The 23,200-nt window shown below is 41.0% G+C and overlaps 2 protein-coding genes across 3 annotated transcripts in view; one reads left to right on the forward strand and one right to left on the reverse strand.

Annotated features, from left to right (window-relative positions):
• Positions 1 to 23,200, forward strand: part of nrip2 (nuclear receptor interacting protein 2) — a 50,191-nt gene that overhangs the window by 22,110 nt on the left and 4,881 nt on the right. Inside the window, exons 1-5 of one of the 2 annotated variants that reach the window (XM_082510717.1) lie at positions 9,569 to 10,049; positions 11,058 to 11,372; positions 19,326 to 19,408; positions 21,048 to 21,154; positions 22,812 to 22,864. In XM_082510717.1, the coding sequence (XP_082366843.1) occupies positions 10,020 to 10,049; positions 11,058 to 11,372; positions 19,326 to 19,408; positions 21,048 to 21,154; positions 22,812 to 22,864 (588 nt within the window). In that variant the 5' untranslated portion in view covers positions 9,569 to 10,019. Of the gene's footprint in view, positions 1 to 9,568; positions 10,050 to 11,057; positions 11,373 to 19,325; positions 19,409 to 21,047; positions 21,155 to 22,811; positions 22,865 to 23,200 lie in introns of those variants that run through there. The other variant, XM_082510716.1, reaches the window with a different exon arrangement.
• Positions 15,156 to 16,945, reverse strand: LOC309693053 (uncharacterized protein; the record flags this gene model as incomplete). The annotated part of the gene is made up of 4 exons (XM_082512032.1): positions 15,156 to 15,974; positions 16,060 to 16,307; positions 16,499 to 16,622; positions 16,895 to 16,945. The coding sequence occupies 4 exons, from the start codon at positions 16,943 to 16,945 to the stop codon at positions 15,477 to 15,479; spliced, it is 921 nt and encodes a 306-aa protein (XP_082368158.1). The 3' UTR covers positions 15,156 to 15,476.

Genomic DNA, 23,200 nt, shown 5'->3' on the forward strand with positions numbered 1-23,200 from the left:
TGGATGAGGGCGAGGCGAGCCTGTTTGCAGAGATAATTAGTCCACATGGCATTCAGCCTCTAATCTGACTCACAGAGGGAGAAACTCAAAGGAAGAGAAACTGAGAAAAACAGAGAGTCGAGGTCTAAAGTCAAACATGAACAGTTGTCTTTCTGACGTACTGGAGGAAGACCAGTTTGGACGGGTTAGTGTTCAGGGGTCACCGCAGGACCCACATCAGCAAAATCAGCAACAGGCCACGTATGAATGAGCACAAATGAACATGATGCCTGCGGGACAGTTGACCAGAATTGTGCCCACGCTGCGAAAACACTCCTGGTTATTCCTCTGGCTGCATGTGAAAAACAAAAAAATCTTGTTTTTAGACAATAAGACAGAAAAGTACAACATTATAAACCTTTAATATTGGCTGAGATGATGGCAGGTTTAAATGTAAACCTCAAGTGACTGAGTAGGATCATTAACAACCCCAAAGGAAAGTGTTTTATGACTCTTTGTGTTTTTCATAAATCTGTGGTCAGAAGTTACAACCACTCATCAGTGGCTTAGTCTGCATAGCTGGCAATAAGCTGGACTTGTTCCCGGTGGGTGATGGGCTCTGCCAGGGCTCCCCTTTGTCACGATTCAATTCATAACTTTTACCGACAGAATTTCTAGGCGTAGCCGAGTGGCAGAAGGCTTTCACCTGGGTGGTCTCAGGATATCATCTCTGCTTTTTGCGGATGATGTGGTTCTGCTGGCTTGATCGGGTGATGGCCTCCAGCTTGCCTTGGAACGGTTCGCAGCCGAGTGTGAAGCGGTGGGACTGAGAATCAGCACCTCCAAATCTGAGGCCATGGTCCTCAGTCGGAAAAAGGGTAGAGTGCCGACTCCAGGTCAGGGACGAGTTTCTGCCCCAATTAAGGGGGGATTGAGTATCTCGGGGTCTTTTTCACAAGTGACGGGAGAAGGGAGGGGAAACAGACAGACGGATTGGTGCTGCGGCTGCAGTGATGTGGACGCTGTACGCTGTACGTGCAGTGGTGAAGAGAGAGCTGAGTGAAAAAGCGAAGCTTTCAGTTTACCAGTTGATCTACATCCCTATCCTCACCTATAGCCATGAGCTGTTTGTAATGACCGAAAGAACGAGATTGCGGATACAAGCGGCAGAAATGAGCTTCCTCCGAAGGGTGGCTGGCCTCTCCCTTAGAGATAGGATGAGGAGTTTAGCCGTAATGGGAGGCAGACCCAGGACATGCTGGAGAGATTATATTCTCCAGCTTGTCCAGGGGAATACAGGGAGAGAGAGGTCATGGCTTCTCTGCTTAGGCTGCTGCCCCCGTGACCCAGCCCCAGATAAGCGGAGGAAGATGGATGGATTTGATCTAATTCACATCTCCACTAATATTTGGATAAATGTCCTTTAGCGAGTTGCACACTGAGTAGACACTTTTGGTATCCATCAACAAACTTCTGGCATAACTTTCGCTCACGTTTGACCAATCCTCTCTGGAGAATTGGTACTTGCTTGGACTGATCAGTACCATTGTTGTGAGTACTGAGTGCTGTCAAACAAATCTTTTTTATGTTGGCAAAGAGAAACTACCAATTGTAGTCTGGATTATCAAGACTAACAAAAGGTTAATGGGTTATGTCCTTTGCAGAACCTTCAGCACCACAGAATTTTTAAGTGAGTGCATGTATATATTTAAGCCTGTATGCATACTTTTGACCCTGTATGGATTAGAGAAAATCCAATATAAATCGAAACGTACCTAACTTGTTTTTTTTAAGTTATTAAAGATGCTGTGCAATCATTCCACATTAAAAAGACTGCCATGACATTCATGTTTGAAATTTCTGAGCACAACTGTAGCTGTACTGTTTCTTTTATCTATGACTGATATTTTAAACTTATTATCCTCATGGGATTAATTATGGCTGGAAGGATTCATGAAGCATCTGCCTCACGGCTAATTTCTAACCAAATAAGAACAATGCCAATAAATGCCTTTTAATTATGATCGGAAGATAGAATAAACAGTAAAAACTTCCTATGGTTGCCACAATATCTATTACACATTTTACAGTTAAGAAAATGTTCACAAACACGTTGTCCAAAATCTCCCTTCACAAAACAAACAGACCTCACTTCAGCTGTTCTAGCAATGAAAAACACTCGCTGTCAAACGAGGCAGAGCAGCAGGCTGCATCGTGTATGATGGACCGACTCTTTATGGGATACTGAAGCCTGCTGTCTTCATTGGATTAGATTACATTAAATCCAGAAACATGCCAATTCACATACTCGCAGTCTGTTAACAAGCAATCGGTGGATCGAGATGAGAAGCGTGCTGAGAGCACAACGGAGGAAATTTGGCTCACGTAGCATTTTTTTGAAGACATAGCACAGCACAGCAATACACAGTGTGTATTTCATGAGCTGTTCAAAGTCTGACACAACGTGCCCTTAAGATAGAAATATTAAAAAAGGTATTAGTGTTACTTTATTTTGGGATGATGATCCATTGGATGATGCTGCCCTTGATGTTTGGCAAATGTAAACAGAAATCCAGGAACTAATTGTAATAAGTCAGTATTTTTAGTCTATATTTGGCCAAATAAAGCCATTGCAACTCAATTAGCAGCTCCTGTTTTTAATTGTGGGATATAAAAGCTACAACTAAACATTTATTTAATGGGACTGTGGTTTGTTTTTTGAGTCTTACTCACTAAAGCGTTCAAAGCTCACACACATTCGTACAGCGCTTTATCGCACACACTCACACTTCTTTTTGTCTGCAGCAGCTGTGTTGCTTTTAGTTTGTATTACCTGCTGAACCTCCACATATTTTCCTAATATTATACTTTTATCTTGATTTTGTAAATTCCAGTGCTTTGCTGGCAGCAGACCTGTCTGTGCTTGTGATTGGGAAGATGCTGCCAGTGTCACCTCTTTGCTGTAAACACCTGTGGATTAGGAAAGTCTGGGTTAACTTATTAAGTTGATAAGCACTTCTGTGGTGAGCCTGATTGGTGAAGCCAGATAAGAAAAAGATATCCCTGATGTGTTGAACTTGCTTTGAAGGCACTGCTAACTAGTAAAGCTTTAACCCAAGTGCAGTTGCGAAAACCATCAAGCGCTACGATGAAACTGGCTCACACGAGGAAAGAAGGCAGAAGGAATTCCAAGAGTCACCTCTGTTGCTGAGGTTAAATTCATCTGAGTCACCAGCCTCAGAAATCACAGCTTAACAGCACCTCAGATCAGAGCCCAGATAAATGGCACACAGAGATCCAGCAGAAGACACATCTCTGCATCAACTGTTCAGTGGAGACTGCAAAAATCAAGCCTTTATGGTCACACAGCTACTAAGAAACCACTACTAAGAAAAAGCAAAAAGCAAAAGAAATTTGTTTGGGCCAAGAAACACAAGGAATGAACATTAGACCAGTGGAAGTCTGTGCTTTGGTCTGATGAGTCCAAATTTGAAATTTGTGGTTCCACCCGCCCTGTCTTTGTGCAACACAGAAAAGGTGAACAGATGGTCTCTACATGCATGGTTCCCACCGTGAAGCATGGAGGAAGAAGTGTGATGGTGTGTGGGTGCTTTGCTGATGACACTGTTGAGGATTTATTCGAAACTGAAGGCACACTGAACCAGCACGGCTACCACAGCATCCTGCAGCGACATGCCATCCCATCCAGTTCGCGTTTAGTTAGACCATCATTTATTTTTCAACAGGACAATGACCCTGAACACACCACTAGGCTGTGTAAGGGCTGTTTGACCAAGAAAGAGAGTGATGGAGTGCTGCGCCAGACGGCCTGGCCTCCACAGTCACCTGACCTAAACTCAATCGAGATGATTTGGGATGAGGTGAACCACAGAGTGAAGGCAAAAGGGCCAACAAGTGCTCAGCATCTCTGGGAACTCCTTCAAGACTGGTGGAAAACCATTTCAGGTGACGACGAAGCTCATTGAGAGAAAGCCAAGAGTGTGCAAAGCAGTAATGAAAGCAAACGGTGGCTATTTTAAAGAATCTAAATTATAAAACATGTTTTTAGTTATTTCACACTTTTTTGTTTGCTAAATAATTCCATATGTGTTCATTCATAGTTTTGATGCCTTTAGGGAGAATCTACAATGTAAATAGTCATAAAGAAAAATCATTCAATGAGACAGTGTGTCAAAACTTTAGAGTGGTAGAAAGTGTGTCCTGCAATGTAAAATGTAGCATTTACCCTAAACTGTAAAACAGCAAATGCAGATTGCTGGTAGCATCCTGCTGCAAAATGTGATTTACTTACACCAGCTGACCCCAGAGCAGTTAGAGGGTCAACAGAAACAGACTTTAACCATCAAAGGACATATGGAGAAGCTAATCGCTAAAATTAGATTGTGTTCAGTGTTTCTGTGAGTCAGTCCAAAGAGAGCGCCGAAGATCTCAACAAATGAACCTTTAATCAAACTCAGACTGTCTTCTGCAAACTGCTGGAGTCTGACATTTAAGTCTTTTTCTTTGTGTGCTGAATAAAAATATTCTGGTATGCCACCAGACCTAATAATAAATTTAATTAAAATACAATTTTTGTTATCCTCCACATGCCATTTCTATCCATTTAACAAGCTACGTGTGTCATATTTGTCAAAGAGTATAATTGCCAAATTTAATGATTTATGGAACAACAAACACAGAAAGAGAAAACCAAAGTTAGCATTGGAGAACAAAAAACAATTACAGAGCATGTCCAGTGTGAATAACCCTGTTTTATGAGACATAAAGAAGAGTGGGGAGATTATGTCATGCCCAGAAAGAGGAAAGAGAAGAGGTTAGGGAAGAAAAGAAAATTGAAAGCAAATAGTCAAAAAGGTAATGGAAGAAAACAGGAGCTGGGATGAGGAGAAAGAGTGGGATAAATGGAAAGATAATGGAAAATGAAAGGAATATACTGTATAAGATATGATTACATGTAAGGAAAAGGATAAAAAGAAACAGGAGATGTACAGTAAAGAGAGAAAAGGACAACAATAAGACGAGGGAGGGGACAGAAAGAAAGGAAAGGATGGGAGAGATAAGGGAAGGAAAAGGGGAGATGAGAGGAAATGAAAGGGGGGAACAACAAGGAGGAGACATTTAAAGAGGAGCTGCTCAGCCACAGCTGGAGCTCAGCGAGGAATGAATGGGCTAGATTGAACTCTGTGACACGAGTAGTGATTACTAGTTTGAAGTGTGCTGTTTTTGCAGCTCGGCAGTGAAGCCCAGCAGGCCGAGACCAATCTATGGACACAACAGAACACTGCAGAAAACTTGTTTTATTTCAAGTATGTGCTGATTTTTTTTAAAGGTGAATAAATGCTCGCTGAGCTCTTTGAGCTGACAGGCAGGCAAACAGACTCCTGGATGGTCCGCAGAGGCGATGGACTGAAGTGCCACTCAAACGTGATGGCAGATCAAACAGAGTGAGACCACAGACATGTCCAGACATGACACGACATTATTACTACTGTGTTAAGGTTAGACAGCCGCCTCTCCGGGGCCCCGAAGCCTCCTCTTATTTGTTTTTAGTTGTCGTGTTTCCATCTGTCCTCTTCTTGCTTTGCAATCCAGAAAATCGTCCTTGTCTTCATTTATATTGTGCTCAGGAATACTTTAACAGCAGAGATGGTGTGTGCATGTTCATCAGAGCAGAACAACAAATAATACCCAGTAATGTGGAAAATAAACAGGCAAGCGAATAGCAGCGTCATAACTCCTGTGTCATATCAGGAGTGAAACGGAGACAATCGCAGCAGCTGGATGGCGTTTCTTCACAGAAACAAGGTCAGCTTTTGCTGCTGATCGCTCGTACATGTTCCAAAACAAATCATACATCCAGTTCTTGTTTATTTTCTTGAACTGTATAGTTCATGTCAATTTATTCTCCAGCTCCTCGTTTGAAATTTAAACTTTAATCTGGGTTGGGTCCCAGACAGAAGAATGGCTGATTGTTTAGGTGATCGTTTGTCCATTTTGTTCATTTATCCAGTCGGTCTGTTTCAGAGACAATCACAGGTGAAAATGTTCACTTTAAATGCGTCAGAATACCTTCGATACCAACAAGTGAATCTCTGACAGCCCCAGCCGTTGGATGGTCACATATGATCATCTTATCAGGGTTTTTCCTTGCCAAGGATCTGGGAGGTGGACTACACATGACTTGCAACAGAGGAAAATGTGTCAGTGACTCATTGTTCGATGGCTGTTATTGAATCACTTACGTACACGTTGATGAGTTTTATAGATCGTGCCGTTGATTGATCACAAGAGAAAGGAGGCTGATTATATAAATTCTCACTGGTAGAACACAAAGTTGTTAATGTTGACCTCGCAGTCATTTAGATGTTGCCGACTAAATCTGAGGATTTTTGTTAAAGAGCAGCGGAGAACTTGAGAAGTTAATGTGCTGTGTTAACCTAATCTGCCACTTGTAGTCACGTTATTTTGAAGTTACGTTTTTGGCAACGACATTGTTTTTTTTTCTTTGGTAATTTTTGTTCTATGCAACACTAGAGAGGACATTAAATCAAACAAATAATTTTAATTTGCAGGATTTAGCCAAAGTTTTGCATTACATACATTATTCATTTTTATCTTCAGAGACTTCAAGATAACTGGGCAAACTAACATATATGCTTTCTAAATATAAGGATTGTTTTTTTAAATACTTGGATTCAATGACTGGACGTCACCAAATGCCGTGTCTCCTCCCTTGAGATGCTCTGCCAGGCCTTTGTTTCAGCCACGTTCAGCTGCTGCTTGTTTGTGAGTGTCTCTACCTTCAGTTTTGTCTTCAGTGGCTGAAAAGCTGCTCTGCTGGGCTGAGATCAGGTGACCGACTTAGCCATTGAAGAATATCCCATTTCTTTGTCGTGAGAAACTCTCGGGTTGCTTTTGCAGTTTTGCAGCATTTGGCTGAATCTGAGCCGAGAGTATCGGTAGTCACATCATTAATAAACACTCGTGAGTCGGTTCCACTGACAGCGATGTCATAACGTTGGCTCCACCGCGTTTGACAGATAATGTTGTAGGCTTCAGATCATGAGCTGCTTCTCTCGTTCCGCATTTTTCTCTCTCTATTATTCTGGTACAAGTTAATCTTGGTTTCAGGTTTTCAAAGAATGTTTTTCAGAGCTGCGCTGGCTCTTTTAAATGCTTTCTGGCAAAGTCTAATCTGGCCTTTCTGTCCTTGAGCATAACCAGTGTTTATGTGCATTTGTTGCAAACCTTCTTCTAGATTTTTAAAAAATTGCTTAATTTGTCAGGACATGTGAGCTAAGAAATTACACCGCATCCCACAAGATGAATCGCCTGTGCAGGAGTGACTGAAGTTGCCAAACGTCACTTCCTATAGAGGTTCAATGCCTGCAGGTCTGTTAACCGTATTAAGAATGAGGTACAAGATACAAGATGCAAGATGGTGTGTGTGACAGGTTGTAGAGGTCCCAGGTTGTTTGACAGAGTATTACAATGCTTTTGATAACAGCAGGGAGACAGCTGGCGATGTGCTTTATAGGCTTGGCATTTACCCAGAATGCTCAAACTGCGACTTTACGGCTCGACAGATGCCACTGCTGGTTGGCGAGACAGTTATCCAGTTAGTCTGTTTCAGAGGCAATCTGATGACTTTTCACGGGTCCAAATGTCCACTTCAAACGCTTCAGGATGCCTACGATACCAGTGACTGGATCCCTAACAGTCCCAGCTGTTAGGTGCTAATAGCATGTTAGCAGGCCAAACATTCTTTTTATTTTGGTCACATAATATTATCTTATTTGTTTTTTTTTCCCTAGCCGAGCAGCAAAAACAGTCCACATACAGTAAAAGCAACAAGTCTGTGCATTTTCCTCTTATTCCTCATCATTTCATTAGCAACATTTCTATGAAACCCAAATTATTAACAAATTATTCTATGACAGCCTGGCCAGAGGTTTGTTTTTTTGTTGCTGTTGTTTTTTCATTAAGTGTGATTAGAACATTATAGGAACATCTCTTAATATCCTGCTGATTTTAGTGTTCCTTCAACTCATTTGTGCTTTATTAATGCAGTGACTCTGCTGGTGTTAAGTGGCCTGCTCTTTTAAAAGCGTACTTTCTGGAAGTCTGTACCCAGGCTCTGTACTGCTGGAAGAACAATGTGATTATGGAGCAACAGGCAGCTTAAATAGAATTTTCTCCTCATGTGATCCAGAAAAAACAGCCACATGTTGTGTGTTTCTAAAGCAACAGAAATCAGGCTTTTCAATATCCATCTGTGGAGGCTGTGTTTTAAAATGCAGTTTCAAACATGAGGAACTTTTTCAGAACATTTTCTTTTATTAAGATTACTTAAAAGAGTGTTTATTAGACGAAAAAAAAAGGCCACTAGGTTTGTGTATCAAATAAAAGCCTCTTGCATTAAGCCTTTTATGTCCGCTGACAGTGATGACTTGAAAGCATTAGTATCCTCCTTGAATTGCCTTTCATGTCTTAATAATACGACCTTCATCTCAGCTAGTTGGGACAGCGTTTCACTTTTTCACTGAAGATAAAGTTTTATTCTGCCATGTGAGGAGAATTTTTGCACAAGTCGAGGAACGTGTCAGGCTACATTTCACTGTGTGTTATACTTGTATAACTATGCATGTGACAAATAAAGAACCTTGAACCTTGAACTTGAACCTTTAACTCTCAAACATCTAAGAACTCAACCCTAACCATAACTCTAACTCTAACTCCAGGTAGACAGAATATGTCATTTTTGTTTTTATTAAACTGTTCTCTCAGACACAAAGAAAACAATCATTTTAACAGCTCCAGATTCAAAAAGACTTCACTTTCCAAATGAAGTCTTTTTTCCTTTTTAAAACTTGGGTTAGGGTTGAGTTCTTAAGCCTCTGAGGGTTAACCTTTTTGTTAATGGCACAGTGATTTCTGGAAGTGTTCTTGAGGTCATGCAGTCATTTCCATGACTGTTTTTAATGCGGTGCTGTTTTTAATCAACATTCATAACAAAAGAAATAGTGGATCAATAAAAGTCCACAGGTAAAGTCTGACAATACCGGACTTAAAAATTATTCCTGTGACTCATCTACTGGGAACAAAACCCCTTCATGTTATATCCACGTGGGCCAAACCATGAGAGTTGGATTATTTTATAACTCATATATATAAAGCTTAAAGATAGAGGTGAGGACACTTTGATTTAAGACTGTTTCTCTTTCAAACAGATAGCTGTTTTCAGCATGTGTCCCTCTGCATTGTAACTATGAAGTATGAGGACAGTCAGCTGTAAACGGTGATGCTTGTAGATGACGTAGATATTAGCTTTGTGCACTTCTCAAGGAAGTTAAAACAAGTCAGATATCAACAGTATAACTTTCATTTCGTTTTGATATTGACATGCACTGATAAACCAGAAATGAAACTGTTTTTGCATGCTGCATTCTCATGTACGTTGTGGGATTTTTTGGGTTGTGGCTAGGGATGGGTACCGGTGTCCGGTGCCATGATGGCACCGGTTCTGACATAAACGGTAGTAACCAGACCGAAAAGCAGCGCAGATTTCGGTGCTTTATTTCGGTGCTTTTTTTTCCTGAGCTGTGATACACTTTAGATTCTAGCCAATCATTTTACGTTTCCGAGGATAGTAGGCGGGGCCAGGTACGTACGTTCTGTTAGAGCAGAGCTACAGATTAAAAATGTCCAAGGCGAAGCAGTCAAAAGTCTGGCTGTACTTCATAGCAAAATATGCAAACTCAGCAGCCTGCAACAAGTGCTTTAAGCTGATACTGTGATACTGTCAAAGGAGGTAACACCTCGAATCCGATGAAACACCTGGCGACGCATAGCGTTTTTTTTTAAAAGCCCAGAAATGCGCCGTATTTGATAGCTTGCTGCGAGACCTCACACCGAGCACATCTACTGCGGGTGGGTTGCCTGTTATGCAACATCCCCCAAAAACACGAAGAGGAGAGTCCTGGCCCCTAGCCCTGCCAGTGTAGCAGAAATGATGACGGATGATGGTGGCAGCAGCCGTTCTTCTCTGCGTGAGTAGCTAATTTACGTTGAGTAGGCTAACCACGTTATTACATTAATGCATGTAAGGTGAACTAGCAAACATCATCATAGCTACATGCGGCTGTCTTCTTGTTTGATGGCAGATGCTCCCTTCACCCTGGCTAAAAAGGCTAAAATGACCAAAGAAAAAGTGGAAAACAGTTAAACATGAGAGGTTTAGGACAAAGTTTGTGTTTTTTCCATTGTTTAAGCACTGCTTCCAGCCAAGAGTGATACCATATATGCCCCATAGCTGCAGAAAAGGCTAACATTGTTATATTTTTACAAAAAACAGCTGAACATGAGAGGTTTTTGGACCAATTTTGTGTTCTCCATTCTTTAAGCACCGGTTTGAGCACCGTTTGAGCACCGGCACCGTTTCAAAAGTACCGATTTGGCACCGGTATCGGATAAAACCTAAATGATACCCATCCCTAGTTGTGGCTATGAAATCTGAGCTCTGTTTTAACAAAGGTTCCAGAGTGTGAACCATCAGTATGCAAACATGCATGTGAAATATTTGGATGAACTATCAGTGGGCAAAAGTGATTCATTTCATGAGCTTAAATTACTCATTTGCAATGCAAAATATTAAAAAGCAGCCTGTTTCATATGCACAAGTGATTTCTTTCTCGGCTCTTTTCTGGAGGCATCAGAAGAAGTCGTGTTTCAGTTTCTGATCTGAACAACACCTCATATATATACTAATTCACACATCAGCAGCTGTACATCTCTGGCTCATCTTGTTCTTTTCTTTTTGCCTAAACAGGAAGCAGGCCTATTTTTTCCTAACAAATATATTTTAAACTACATACATTATATACTAGCTGTTTGCACTAACGCTCAGTACACAGTGGTCTGACTAATTTATTTGTAGAGTTACAGGGTATTTTTCTTTCTCCTTATATGCACACTACACACTATGTGCAATTTTCAAAAGGTCTGTACTGAGAAAAACTCCTGTATAAGACCTATCTGTCCTCTGCATTTCTTTCTAGCAACCTCACAGCATCGTGCAGCGTCGCCTGCTGGAGGGAAACATCACGCGACTCAGAGGTGAGGGCCGGGACCTCAGCACCAGGGTTCGCTCCCCACTGGCCGACACCAAGGACGGACCCGCTGACACCGAGGAGAGGAGCGAGAGCACGGCTGACGACTCCACAGAGGAGAGGGAGTCTTTTGAGGAAAGTGAAAGGAGCCTACGGTCGGATGAGGAGGACGACAGCAGCGAGGCCGGAGCCAGACAGACAGCTGAGAAGCCCGAGGGCGGGGAGAGCTCGCCTGTCCTAACTGCTCTCATCATTCAGTGCAAGGTACTGAACCCTGCGTACTCAATCTACGCTCACCCACATTCGGTGCTCTGCTGAAACAAACTGAAAACAAAAGAGGAGACAAAGACCACACTACTCTGCTCCCATGACTCATCATTCAAAGCCTTCATTTACTTTCTCTTTACAACATATCAAAAGCTCTGCAGGACCCACAGACACCACTGAGTCACAGTGATTAAATAAGTCTAACCTGGTCAACACATCTGCATGCGCCCAAAACAGATTCAGCATATAAAAGAAAAAGTGCGCAGGGGCTTAAAAGTGTGGAGGATAAAATGATGGAGAGAAAGACAAAAAATGGTATAAAATCTTCAGCAGCAGGTTACCCAAACTTGTGTTTAACCAACATGGTAAGAAACAGATAACTCTCCACCTGGGGGCTAGTTTTTCCACTTGTACCCAACACTGGCCCTTGTAAAGCATAATTTGTAGTCCTAGGTTGAGTCATCAAAGAGCCTATGCCACTGTTTCATTTATACTCTCATTTTTCAGTGGTTCAGTGGTGGGTCTACAGTGTTTTCAGGAGGAAAACTGAGGTCATTGTGTTGATACTACCTACAACATTAACATAGTGGATAAGCTATATACTATTAGATTTTAACTCACTGGACAAGAAGCCTGTGCTAATCAGTGGACAGAATTTAGCACCATCTCATCATGGACATTATTATTAGCAAGGGCGTAGATTTGGTTTTGGCATTGGTGGGGACTGATGATTCAACCACCGAACTCTGCCCCGTTTCTTTTATTTCCTCCTTTTTGTCTTTGCTTCTTGATAAAAAAGGAGAAATATACTTGCCTACATATGCTATTCTACATGCTTTTAAACCATTTAAAATTACAATTAATAGTTTTATATAATGTTAAATTACAATTAAAAAAGTATTTTAGACTTTAGTTTATATTCCATATAAATCGGGTATCATACAAAAATAAAAATAGCTTCAAATACAATAATGACCCGCCAAGTCATCATCCAATTTCACCTGTGATCTTGTATCACCATTACTCTCTGAGCTTTGTGTTGGTTCTTCTGTCACCTGACAAATAGGACATACATGACAATAAGAATAAAATGTGTAGCTGCTTCAGTGTTTCTGTCAATTTGTGCAGATCTGGACTCATCAGTAATGTTTGTAGCATGAGTGCATTTTTAAAACCATTTGTGCAAACTGCACTACAAGGTGGAATATTTGCAAAATCATGACTACTTTGTGATATTTTGTCTCAAAAATTAACCCTATGAATATGTCAGCACATTAGGATGAAATTATTGTGTCACCAACATTTTAACGTTAGACATATAATTTTAACAGCCTCTGTAAACTAATATCCTGGCTTGCTTGAGGCTGCCGTTTTCTCTGACAGTTTCAAACAAAATTAGAAATCCTACTCTGAGACTGAGACAACTAATACTGCTGCCTGTTGTGCAGTTAGTTTACAAAACACGTTATTCATGGTTACATACAATTTTAGACTGATGTGGGCCAAAGCCTAGCATAGCATGTAACGGTTTTATGACGGACACATTTTATGAGTGAACTTGACTTTAAGTGACTTACAGGTTTCTTTGAAAAATACTTCCTTATATCCAGGTTCTTCCTTTGTGCTGCCATCCTGCTCTCCTCCTTGCAGGTCCTTGCAGTGCAGGCTTGCCGCTGCTAAAACTAAACAGAGCTCCCTGAAAGGCACAGCCAATCACATTGGCCATATTTGTCACATGAGGTAGGACTCCGGTAGAGAACGTTCTGCACCGCTGGGTGAATGAGACGTTGACATATCGTCTTTTTTTTTTATTTCTATCGGTTTTGTTTTTCTTTACTCGGAGAGATCAAATTATTGGTGGGGACAATTCAATAACCGCTGGATATTGGTGGGGACATGTCCCTTCCATCTTTGCCAAATCTACACCCTTGATTATTAGAAGGCACAGCATACATTTTCATTGCTATGCAGATGATACCCAGCTTTACCTATCCATCGAGCCTGATGACACACACTGATTAGTTAAACTCCAGGAATGTCTTAAAGACATAAAGGGCTGGATGGCGTCTAATTTCCTGTTTCTGAATTCAGATAAAACTGAGTTTGCTGCACTCGGCCCTATAAATCCTAACATCTTATTTACAAGTCAATATTTTGGTTAAACCACCTTTATTCTTCAGCCTGAACTCTTTCAGGCAGCTTTACTCTCATTTTTTAAGTAGTCTTCAGTTATACAGTTCTCCAGGCTATGACTTCAGACAATCCCACACTGCTTCAATAATACCAAGGACGAAGCTCTGATTGAGGCTAATCCATGACTTTGTTCCATTGTGTTTTTTTCTATCCATGTTTGTTTTTACTGCATTGGCAGTGTGTTTAGGATCCTTTGTCACGTGGAAAAATGATCAAAACTTAAAATAGATTTTTTTCCTAAGTTTTTTGTTTTCTGTATACACAACAGTGGTTTATCTCTTGAGTTAGGTGCATTTTTTAAAATTATTTTTTAGACCAAGTAAAATTAATCTGGCCAGGTACAAGGACTGGACTGAAAATTAGTGAAAGACCCTGAGAAAGCCTGAAGAACTGTTGCTCAAGACCACTTAAAGAAATTACAAGAAAGTCCGGCTCGTTTAGAAGCAAAACATAAAGAAAGAGCGGCTTCTCAAAACTTTTACAGCGTCTTCTAGCTTGAGTGCCATAGCCATCATAGACTGGAAACAACTGAAAGGCACAGTAACACACTACGGGATTTATTGTTCCTTCTAGTTTAATTGTAGTAACACATGCGGCAGAATATTTCATACTTTGTCTATAACCGTTGGCTTGATACTATAATATTTTGCCCTTTTGAATTTGAATTTTGGAGAATTGTGGCCATGCATAACACCAAGGACATAACTGTATTTTATCCTTTGAAAGAAATCAATACAGAGATCAAACAGCTTCTCATCCCTGTGGGAGAATATCACACAGTTTCTCTAAGTCCACTTTTTCAGTGGATTCAGCGTTTTCACCCATTACTCGGTGTGCGTTTGCTGGGTTTTATCATCAACTTATTAAATGCAAAGTGTTCTTTAGTTACTTGTTTGGCTGCTATTTTTAAACCTCAGGGATGGGGAGGGATTATTGCACTACCGGCCTGAGACAAAAGAGCAGGTTTGTGGGTCTGCTGATAAGCCAGTGAGGACAAAGAAGCCTTGCTCAGTCAGCTCGGTCTGCATAGACTGAGAGGGATCAAAACAAGGTAAATGGAAAATCAACGTGTTTACTTCCAAATGGGGGAATATCCTCGGGTCAAGTAGATAAGGTATTGACTTATAAAGGAGATAACGAGGAGAGAAGGACAAGAGAACACTGGATGTTTGAAAATATGTCCAATATCTAAAACAGAAAGACTCTCTTTTCATGACATTAAAATACTGACTCCTTATTTACAAGATACAATTTAAAAAATGCAGGATGTTGTGTTCCTGTGAACTTGTACTGAGTATTTTTAGTTGTACTTTTATTTAAAACATCAGCAAATTATAGAAACTAACCATTCGAGTGTTTTTAAATGCCTTATTTTCTCAAGCTGACTGTCCTAGATTTGTAAGAGAGATGAAACAGATGACTATATTTCAGATTGTTGATGACTGGTGTTACACCCCGGCCTAGGCAACCGGAGTGCAACACGAAAAAAAGTAAAAATAAAGAAAAAAAAACACAAAACCCCCCCACTAAAGCTCACCACCAAAATCCCAAAACGAAAGTATCGACAAATCTATTTTACAGCTATTTACAACAAAATATTTATTTACAACAAAACACCAAACTATTTACAACACGGGGGAGATCGCGACCATGACACACTGAAACACAGGGTTTAAATACATAGAGGGAGCAATCAGGAAAATGGACAACAGGAGGGAAACACAGCTGGGGCAAATTAGAACTGACGAGACAGGGAAACGTAAACTGAAAACACTAAGATAACACAGACTTTCAAAGTAAACAGGAAACACATAACAGTCACGCCAAAAACAACACACTGACAACACCGAAACGTAACAGTTCCCCCCACCCAAAAATCAAACATGTAACCCCAAGTGAAATGTTTGATCAAAAGCGGATGAAGGCTGGTGGAGGCTGGAGCGGTCCCACGGACCCTCCAGCAGACGACGAAGGCTGGAGCGGTCCCCCGGACCCTCCAGCGAAGACGGACCAAGTCTGGAGCGAAGGCAGACGAAGCTGATGACGGCTGGAGCGGCCCCACCGACCCTCCAGCGGACGACGAAGGCTGGAGCGGTCCCACGGACCATCCAGCGAAGGCGGATGAAGGCTGGAGTGGTCCCTCGGACCCTTCAGCGAAGGCGAATGAAGGCTGGAGCGGGCTGGAGCGGTCCCATGAACCCCCAGCAAACGACGAAGGCTGGAGCGGTGCCTCGGACCCTCCAGCGAAGGCAGACGAAGGCTGGAGCGGTCCCTCGGACCCTCCAGCGAAGGCAGACGAAGGCTGGAGCGGTCCCTCGGACCCTCCAGCGAAGGCAGACGAAGGCTGGAGCGGTCCCACGGACCCTCCAGCGAAGACAAACGAAGGCTGAAGCGGTGCCTCGGACCCTCCAGCGAAGGCGGACGAAGGCTGAAGCGGTGCCTCGGACCCTCCAGCGAAGGCGGACGAAGGCTGATGAAGGCTGGAGCGAACCTCCAGCAGACGACGAAGGCTGGAGCGGTCCCTCGGACCCTCCAGCGAAGGCGGATGAAGGCTGGAGCGGTCCCTCGGACCCTTCAGCGAAGGCGAATGAAGGCTGGAGCGGCCCCACTGACCCTCCAGCAGACGACGGAGGCTGGAGCGGTCCCACGGACCCTCCAGCAGACGACAAAGGCTGGGGCAGTCCCCGGACCCCCCAGCGAAGGCAATCCCGGACGAGGCCCCATATGTTACACCCCGGCCTAGGCAACCGGAGTGCAACACGAAAAAAAGTAAAAATAAAGAAAAAAAAACACACACAAAAAACCCCACTAAAGCTCACCACCAAAATCCCAAAACGAAAGTATCGACAAATCTATTTACAGCTATTTACAACAGACTATTTATTCACAACAAACCACCAAACTATTTACAACACGGGGGAGATCGCGACCATGACACACTGAAACACAGGGTTTAAATACATAGAGGGAGCAATCAGGAAAATGGACAACAGGAGGGAAACACAGCTGGGGCAAATTAGAACTGACGAGACAGGGAAACGTAAACTGAAAACACTAAGATAACACAGACTTTCAAAGTAAACAGGAAACACATAACAGTCACGCCAAAAACAACACACTGACAACACCGAAACGTAACACTGGAAATTGCCCAAAGATTCTGCTACTAAAGCTTTACTTGATCTGAAAGTAAATCTGTTTATAAATACACCGAGAATCTTTGATATATATCTGCATCTTATGGTGGAAAATACCTAAAAAGAGCCTGATGCTCACTTATGGGGGTGGTGCCAGCACATTGCTTCTGCCATATGTTCTGTATGTACCTCATTAATCCAGTACTTTGCTTTCTTTCCATAAACATGGACATGTTGCATGAAATCACCTCAGAGGATGCTGAATGGGAAGAGGCCTTTGCAGACTGCAGTTCTAATAAACCATTACAATCTGCTGGCAAAAGATGAAACATGTCTTTGTGACATGAGGCGCCCTGCAGGCAGCAGGGCACCCGTGAGATAAAGAAAAGTACAAATGTCAGTGGAAATTGGGCCAAAAGACGCCTGCTTGCATTGCTACTGTAAAACTCTGGATTTAAAATCAGATAAGGAAATGTACTTAAATGCCCTTTTTGGTGGGTATAGGATGCAACTTTGTTCATATAAATCTATGTAATAATATAAATCTATCGCCAGGTGAGTTAGGTTAGCATAAATACTACAAGAAAATACAAAAAAGCGCTTAAAGTGGACTACAAGCAGCTGAGAAAATATGAGATAAAACAGGCTGTCAATGTTAATTAGGGCAAACCTCACATTAGCATGTAACATGTACTTTCAGGACAAAAGTTTGATGATTAAAAGACTATATTGATACATTGGGAATTCACTCATTTGCATTTTTGTTGGGCACATAATAACATGATATTTTTCTTATTTTATTCTTGCATGTATAAACATTTATGCATTTATCAGATGTGTTAGCTGACCCAAGCTGCTAAGCTAGCTACTGTTAAGCTACAGTAGCCTTTTTAACTGCTGGCTTATTACACCATTGCAAAAAGTAAGTCTGTGAAATTTCTTCCCTCCTGGATATTCCACCATCAACTTTAAATGGTATTGTTGCAAAGTAGCACCTCAGTAATTAAACAGTAGATCATGTACAGTGAGGGGTTTCACAGTGTTGAGGTGCACACAGTGTATAAAAGCCACCCGCATTCTGCCTACTCAGTAACTGCAAACTTTCTGTGGCATTAATATCAGCATAAGGAATTGTGCTGGCAGCGTCTTGACATAGGTTTCCATTGTAAGGCAGCGCATGCAGGTGCAATGTATAGGAGACCCAGTACTTTTGTCCATATAGAGTAACTCAAACAATAGAACAACACTATATTTTTTAACCATCTTAAAGAATTGGCGCAACAGCTGGAGCAGTTAGGTTCAAATTCTAATCAAATGATCCTATTTCCCAAATTGGGAAATTGTCCTTCTGACTTTGGTGGGTCCATGTGCTTTCAAAGTGGCATATGTACTGGAAAAAAAAAATAAAAATTAAGGCCCCTAGGAAAAAAAACTGGGGGCCATGACTTGTTTTTTTGGAATTCTGAGAACATGATATTAAAATGAATAATAATTTTTAATTTTCATATTGTTGTTCTAACTTGAAGGATATTAGTTTGTGAACTGTATATTTTCCCCCACATCAAATACTTTGCTCTCCACACAGAGAGTTGCTTGGCCAATGTGTTAAATCTGCACTCCATGCATGTTTCTAAAAAAAATCATTGTCCAAACTGAGGAACTGAGATCTTTTGTCAGCAATTTGAGTCTAATATAGAGCTAATGGTTAACACCTCAAGACCTGTAATGGAGGTAATGAAGAATAATCTGGGTGGTTTATTTTTAACTGTATGAAAAAGCTAAACACCTGCAGCAACGGAGAGTCAGTACAGAGCAAGCTAAGCAGACAAAATAGCAAAAAACAACAGTGGAGTTAGAAATACTCCACTACTGGAATATTTGTTTTGTTTGCACAACCCAACCTGATTGAGAGTTGAAAGTACTTTTTCAGTTTGGCAGTCGTGAGCATATGGCAGCCAAAAAGATTCATTCAAAACAGGAGAGATCAGCGTTCTTTATAATAAATTAGCGCCAAGTTATCTTAGTGAACTTCTCAAACCACATACTCCTGCTAGAACACTCAGATCTGCCACTCAACTACTTCTGACCCAACCCAGATCTCGACTGAAGTCCCGGGGTGACCGTGCGTTTGCTCTGGCTGCCCCGGTACTGTGGAATACCCTTCCTCTCGACCTCCGCGCATCTGATTCCATTGCACTGTTCAAATCACGATTAAAAACCCACTTATTCAATCTTGCCTTTCCCTCTAGTTAATATTTCTTTTATGATTTTATATCATGCACTTTTATGCTCATTTAAATTCTTGTTTGCTCTGTACCTGTTGCTTTCCTATGTATTAGTGACAGTTATCTGCTTGCATATTTAGTACTTGCTTTGGTCCTATTTCTATTATCCTCCTCCTATACTCTATTTTACTTGTTAAGCACCTTGGCATACCCTTGGTTTTTAAGTGTGCTTTATAAATAAAGTTTATTATTATTATTATTATTATACGCTCTCCATAGTTAATGTGCTAATGTGCTGTTCATGCTGGCTGGTTTCCTTGCATGCACTGGTCCCAAAATGAAGCAGTAAAAAATAACACTGTGACACCAAAAATCACCCCTCTGTCTCCCCACAGTGCTGCGAGACTGAAGTCAAGGCATCCATCAACACCGGCAGCCAACACAACCACATCTCCACCTCCTGCTGTCAGAGGCTGGGGTAAGAAACACTCTAAACACTCACTGCACATGCACCTAATATTAGCATCTTAATTTATTCTGAGAAACACATCAGCTCAGTACAAATACTGAAGTGATTAAAAAAGTAACCAAGGATAGAAGAAAGGACACTTCACAGAAGAAGTAGATTTAAATAAATGAGCTTTAAAGAGAAATCTGAATGACAACATAAAGCTCTTAAGTTTCTCCAGATTGTTAAAGATGTGATCTTAATGTCGTCTTTAAACTTTCAAATATATAATAAAGATCTTTTTTTTTCTGGTGGCTATTTCGTAATTTTCCTTAAGAAAAAGAAAATCATTTCCATTTTAAAGTAAGGAGTCAGTTCTATGACAAAGTTACATTTTATCCCTACAAATATTGTGCAGCCGTTTACACCATGAGTTTGCCAAATGTGGATAAAGTTCAGGTTAATACCCGCATGCCTGTGTAGAATGTGGTTAGCGCTGAGAGACAGTTTAAAAAAACAAAAAGCACATACTCAGATTCTTTTGTTGGGCCATCTTTAGCTTTAACGACGGCGTAATTCTCCATGGCATTGCTTTAACGGGCCTTTTCAATGTCGCAACATTTATTTCTGTCAGAGTTTAATTAATTTTTTTTTTTAACCAAGCTCTTGCATTAATAATGGGAGAGTTGGACCTCAATGCAAAGACTTCTCCATCACATCCCAAAGACTCAGTGAGGTTATGGTCCAGACTCAATCCTTGCTCCCTGAACTACTCATTCATAATTGGAGCCAAGTGAATTCTTGCATTGTTATAGGAATAAGGGAAGAAAAAAAGTTGATGGAAGAACATGGTCATACATTTATTCAGGTAGTTAGATCGCTGAACCTAAACCTGATCAACTGAAGCAACCTCAGATCATAACACTGCTCCCACAGGCTTGTTCATTAAGCACCAGGCATGCTGGGAGCATCATGTCATCGACTTCTCTTCTTTCCCTGATGAGCCAATCACTCTGGAACAGGGTAAAAGTTATGTTCCCTAAGAATCTGAAGCCTTTTTTTTCTGATTAGCCTCACTGATGAGTGGTTTTCTTAAGGCTACATATTTTAGTCCCAATCCTCTGACTTGTCTTTGCATTACACATGTGGAAATCCTCTTACATTCACTCTTAAACGCAACTGTTGGTGCTTCTCTTGATTTTATGTATTGGAATTATATTTGTGTCAAAAGTATTGCTGCTAAAATGTGATATTGTACAACAGACTGAAGGAGTGCAGAGGCTACAGAACCTCCCTCTGAATCCTCTCGATTTGAAGATTTTTTTTCAGTGATAGTTTTCAGTACTTCCACTGCTACACAGGAAAAAAACCGTTTGATCGTTAATTCGGCAAACTTCATTTTCCAAATCGTAAACAAGTGTTTGTCTGCGAGTACGTGAATGTGAAAATCTGCTCCTCTGTTGCTTTTTATGATCCTAGTTAATAAAATCCCAGCAGCACCAACCTTTGATTGACATTTTAATAAAAATCAGATGCACTTTGTTTTTGTGAGGTGAAGCTGCTGTAGGTAGGTGTACTGACATGATACACCCACAAAGGCTGTTTTTGGACTGATGAAGATATTCTTCATTGTCGTCGTGTGTGTGCGTGTCTCTGTGTGTGCTGCTAGACTGGTGCCCAGACAGGCCAGTTCACCATGCGACGTGAACAGCTCGGTGACGGAGCTGCAGCTGCAGCTGGGAACACAGAGAGTCCAGTGTTCAGCTTACATTAAAGGTAAAAATATCACAGTGAAATCATGAATACCATTTCAAGATTTTTAAAGTTCACCACTGACTTAAACTGGATAACATTAGCTGTGTATGAACTCTTGATGCCAATAAATGAGAACTGAAGGTCTCACGTGTGTGGGTGGAGGTAAGTGTGGAGCAAATTTCACCAAAATCTATTAAACTTTTGGCACGATGGTTTTTAAGGAATAGAAATGCCGTGTTGCCACGGCTTTCATATCCCTTACAAATGCTCCCAATAACTCTTACCAAAAAAATTGTAAAAGAAATTGAAAAGATCTGTCAAAGTTCATTTGGAGGGGTAAGAAACCCAGATTATGTATGAAAACGTTACAGCTGCCCAAAGATAAAGGGGGTCTTGCCTTTCCTAACATTTTGCTGTATAACTGGTCATGTCAAAGTAGAGTTATACATGAATGGATCCACGCATATCTAAAAGAGACAGAGAATCCCCTTGAAGCCTGGACATGTTCGCCATTTAATCTCCTAAGCGAACTAGTGAGTAAATATATTAAAAAACATAACAAAGTAATGATTGATACTTACTTAAACACATGGCGTGATATGAATAAATACACTGAAAGTAATCCTATACTGAGTTATCTAACACCTTTTATAAATAATCGGTTGTAAATTAAGTGGCAACGATGATATTTTTTTGGATATATGGCGCCCGCTATTGGATTACTTACCTGATGATCTGAAGAAAACCATAGTGAGAGTGGCAGCCCCACTCCAATGGTGGGTTGAGTTTGTCAGGACAAATGTGTAAATGAGTGGTAGACCGAATTTGTTATTTCCTGCAGCACTTATGTAAATGCATTAGCTTCTCAAAACAGCGTCAACAGTTTCCTTGGTGTAGCTTTGTAGATAACATACAGACTGACATGAATCCTAACCTTGTTCCTAACTTTGCCGTTGTTGCAAAGTAGTTTGAGTGGAAAACTTGCCTGCAAACACCTGTCGCTTCCTGTGACTGGGGTCTAAGATTACCTTAAATAAACCCTGTTACAAGCTTAGCCTACAGCTAAGTAGTAAGTAGTAACTAAGTAGTAGTTACTTTTATTTCATTTTTTTTTTTTTTATAAAAGGTTCAGGGGTGGTTTTAGGTGGATTTTGTTACCTTTGGACAGAGCTACACTAAATCTAAAACTAAAAACGCTGCTTCCAGCATGCAGCTATTAGTCTTCTCATCTGAGTCCCTGCAAGGAGCTAGAATCTGTTTTGTAAATGTTAATCTAGAGCCCTTAAGTCATGCAATTGCTCTTACTTTACTTACCTTTCCCTTGCTGTGAAAACATTCAGTCCTCACACAGACAAAAAAAAGACCGCTTGCTGTTATTATTGTATTTTTTGTGGACTTTCTCCACCGACTCTAAATCCCTTATACCTGCATCCAGGGTCCTTCGTGTGCATTAAATTCTCACGTTGCCACCACCCACACAAGTACATATGCTTAACAGCGCTCATTAACACAGATGAATATGGAGCATGCTGATGACTTAACCTGGATTCAGGCTAATGAATGCATTTTCAGATGAGGTGTTAAGAAATGGAAGCAGCTTACAAAATGCACTGAAATGCAGTTTATGTATTTCTCTTCCCTCTGCCCTTATCTCTCTCCTCCTTTTCCTCCCTTTCAGAGGACGAGGCGTTCGAGCTGTGCCTGGGTCTGCAGACTCTTTTGGAACTTAAAGTAAGATCCTCATTTCATTTTCTCATATTTTGTGAGCCTTATCGCATCTTTTGATGTGTGCGTGGCCTTTTACAGACTCAGCTAAGCTGTAATGGTCACAAAGCTTTAAATAACCAAAAAGAGGAGAAGAAGAAATATTCTCATAGAACTGAACATGTAAGGGGGAAATATGCCGGTTCTTATTGCATAAGGGTCGTGTTGTTTTTATAGCGCAGCATTTAATCGGGCGCCCGCTGTGCAGATAAATCCCACATGAGGAGATTCTGGACATTCTGTGATGTGAAATGTTTAATATTCACATTTGAAATATGACATCTAAATCCAATCACAAGACAA

This window comes from Aulonocara stuartgranti (assembly GCF_965226115.1).
Source record: "Aulonocara stuartgranti genome assembly, chromosome: 17".
NCBI lineage: Eukaryota > Metazoa > Chordata > Actinopteri > Cichliformes > Cichlidae > Aulonocara > Aulonocara stuartgranti.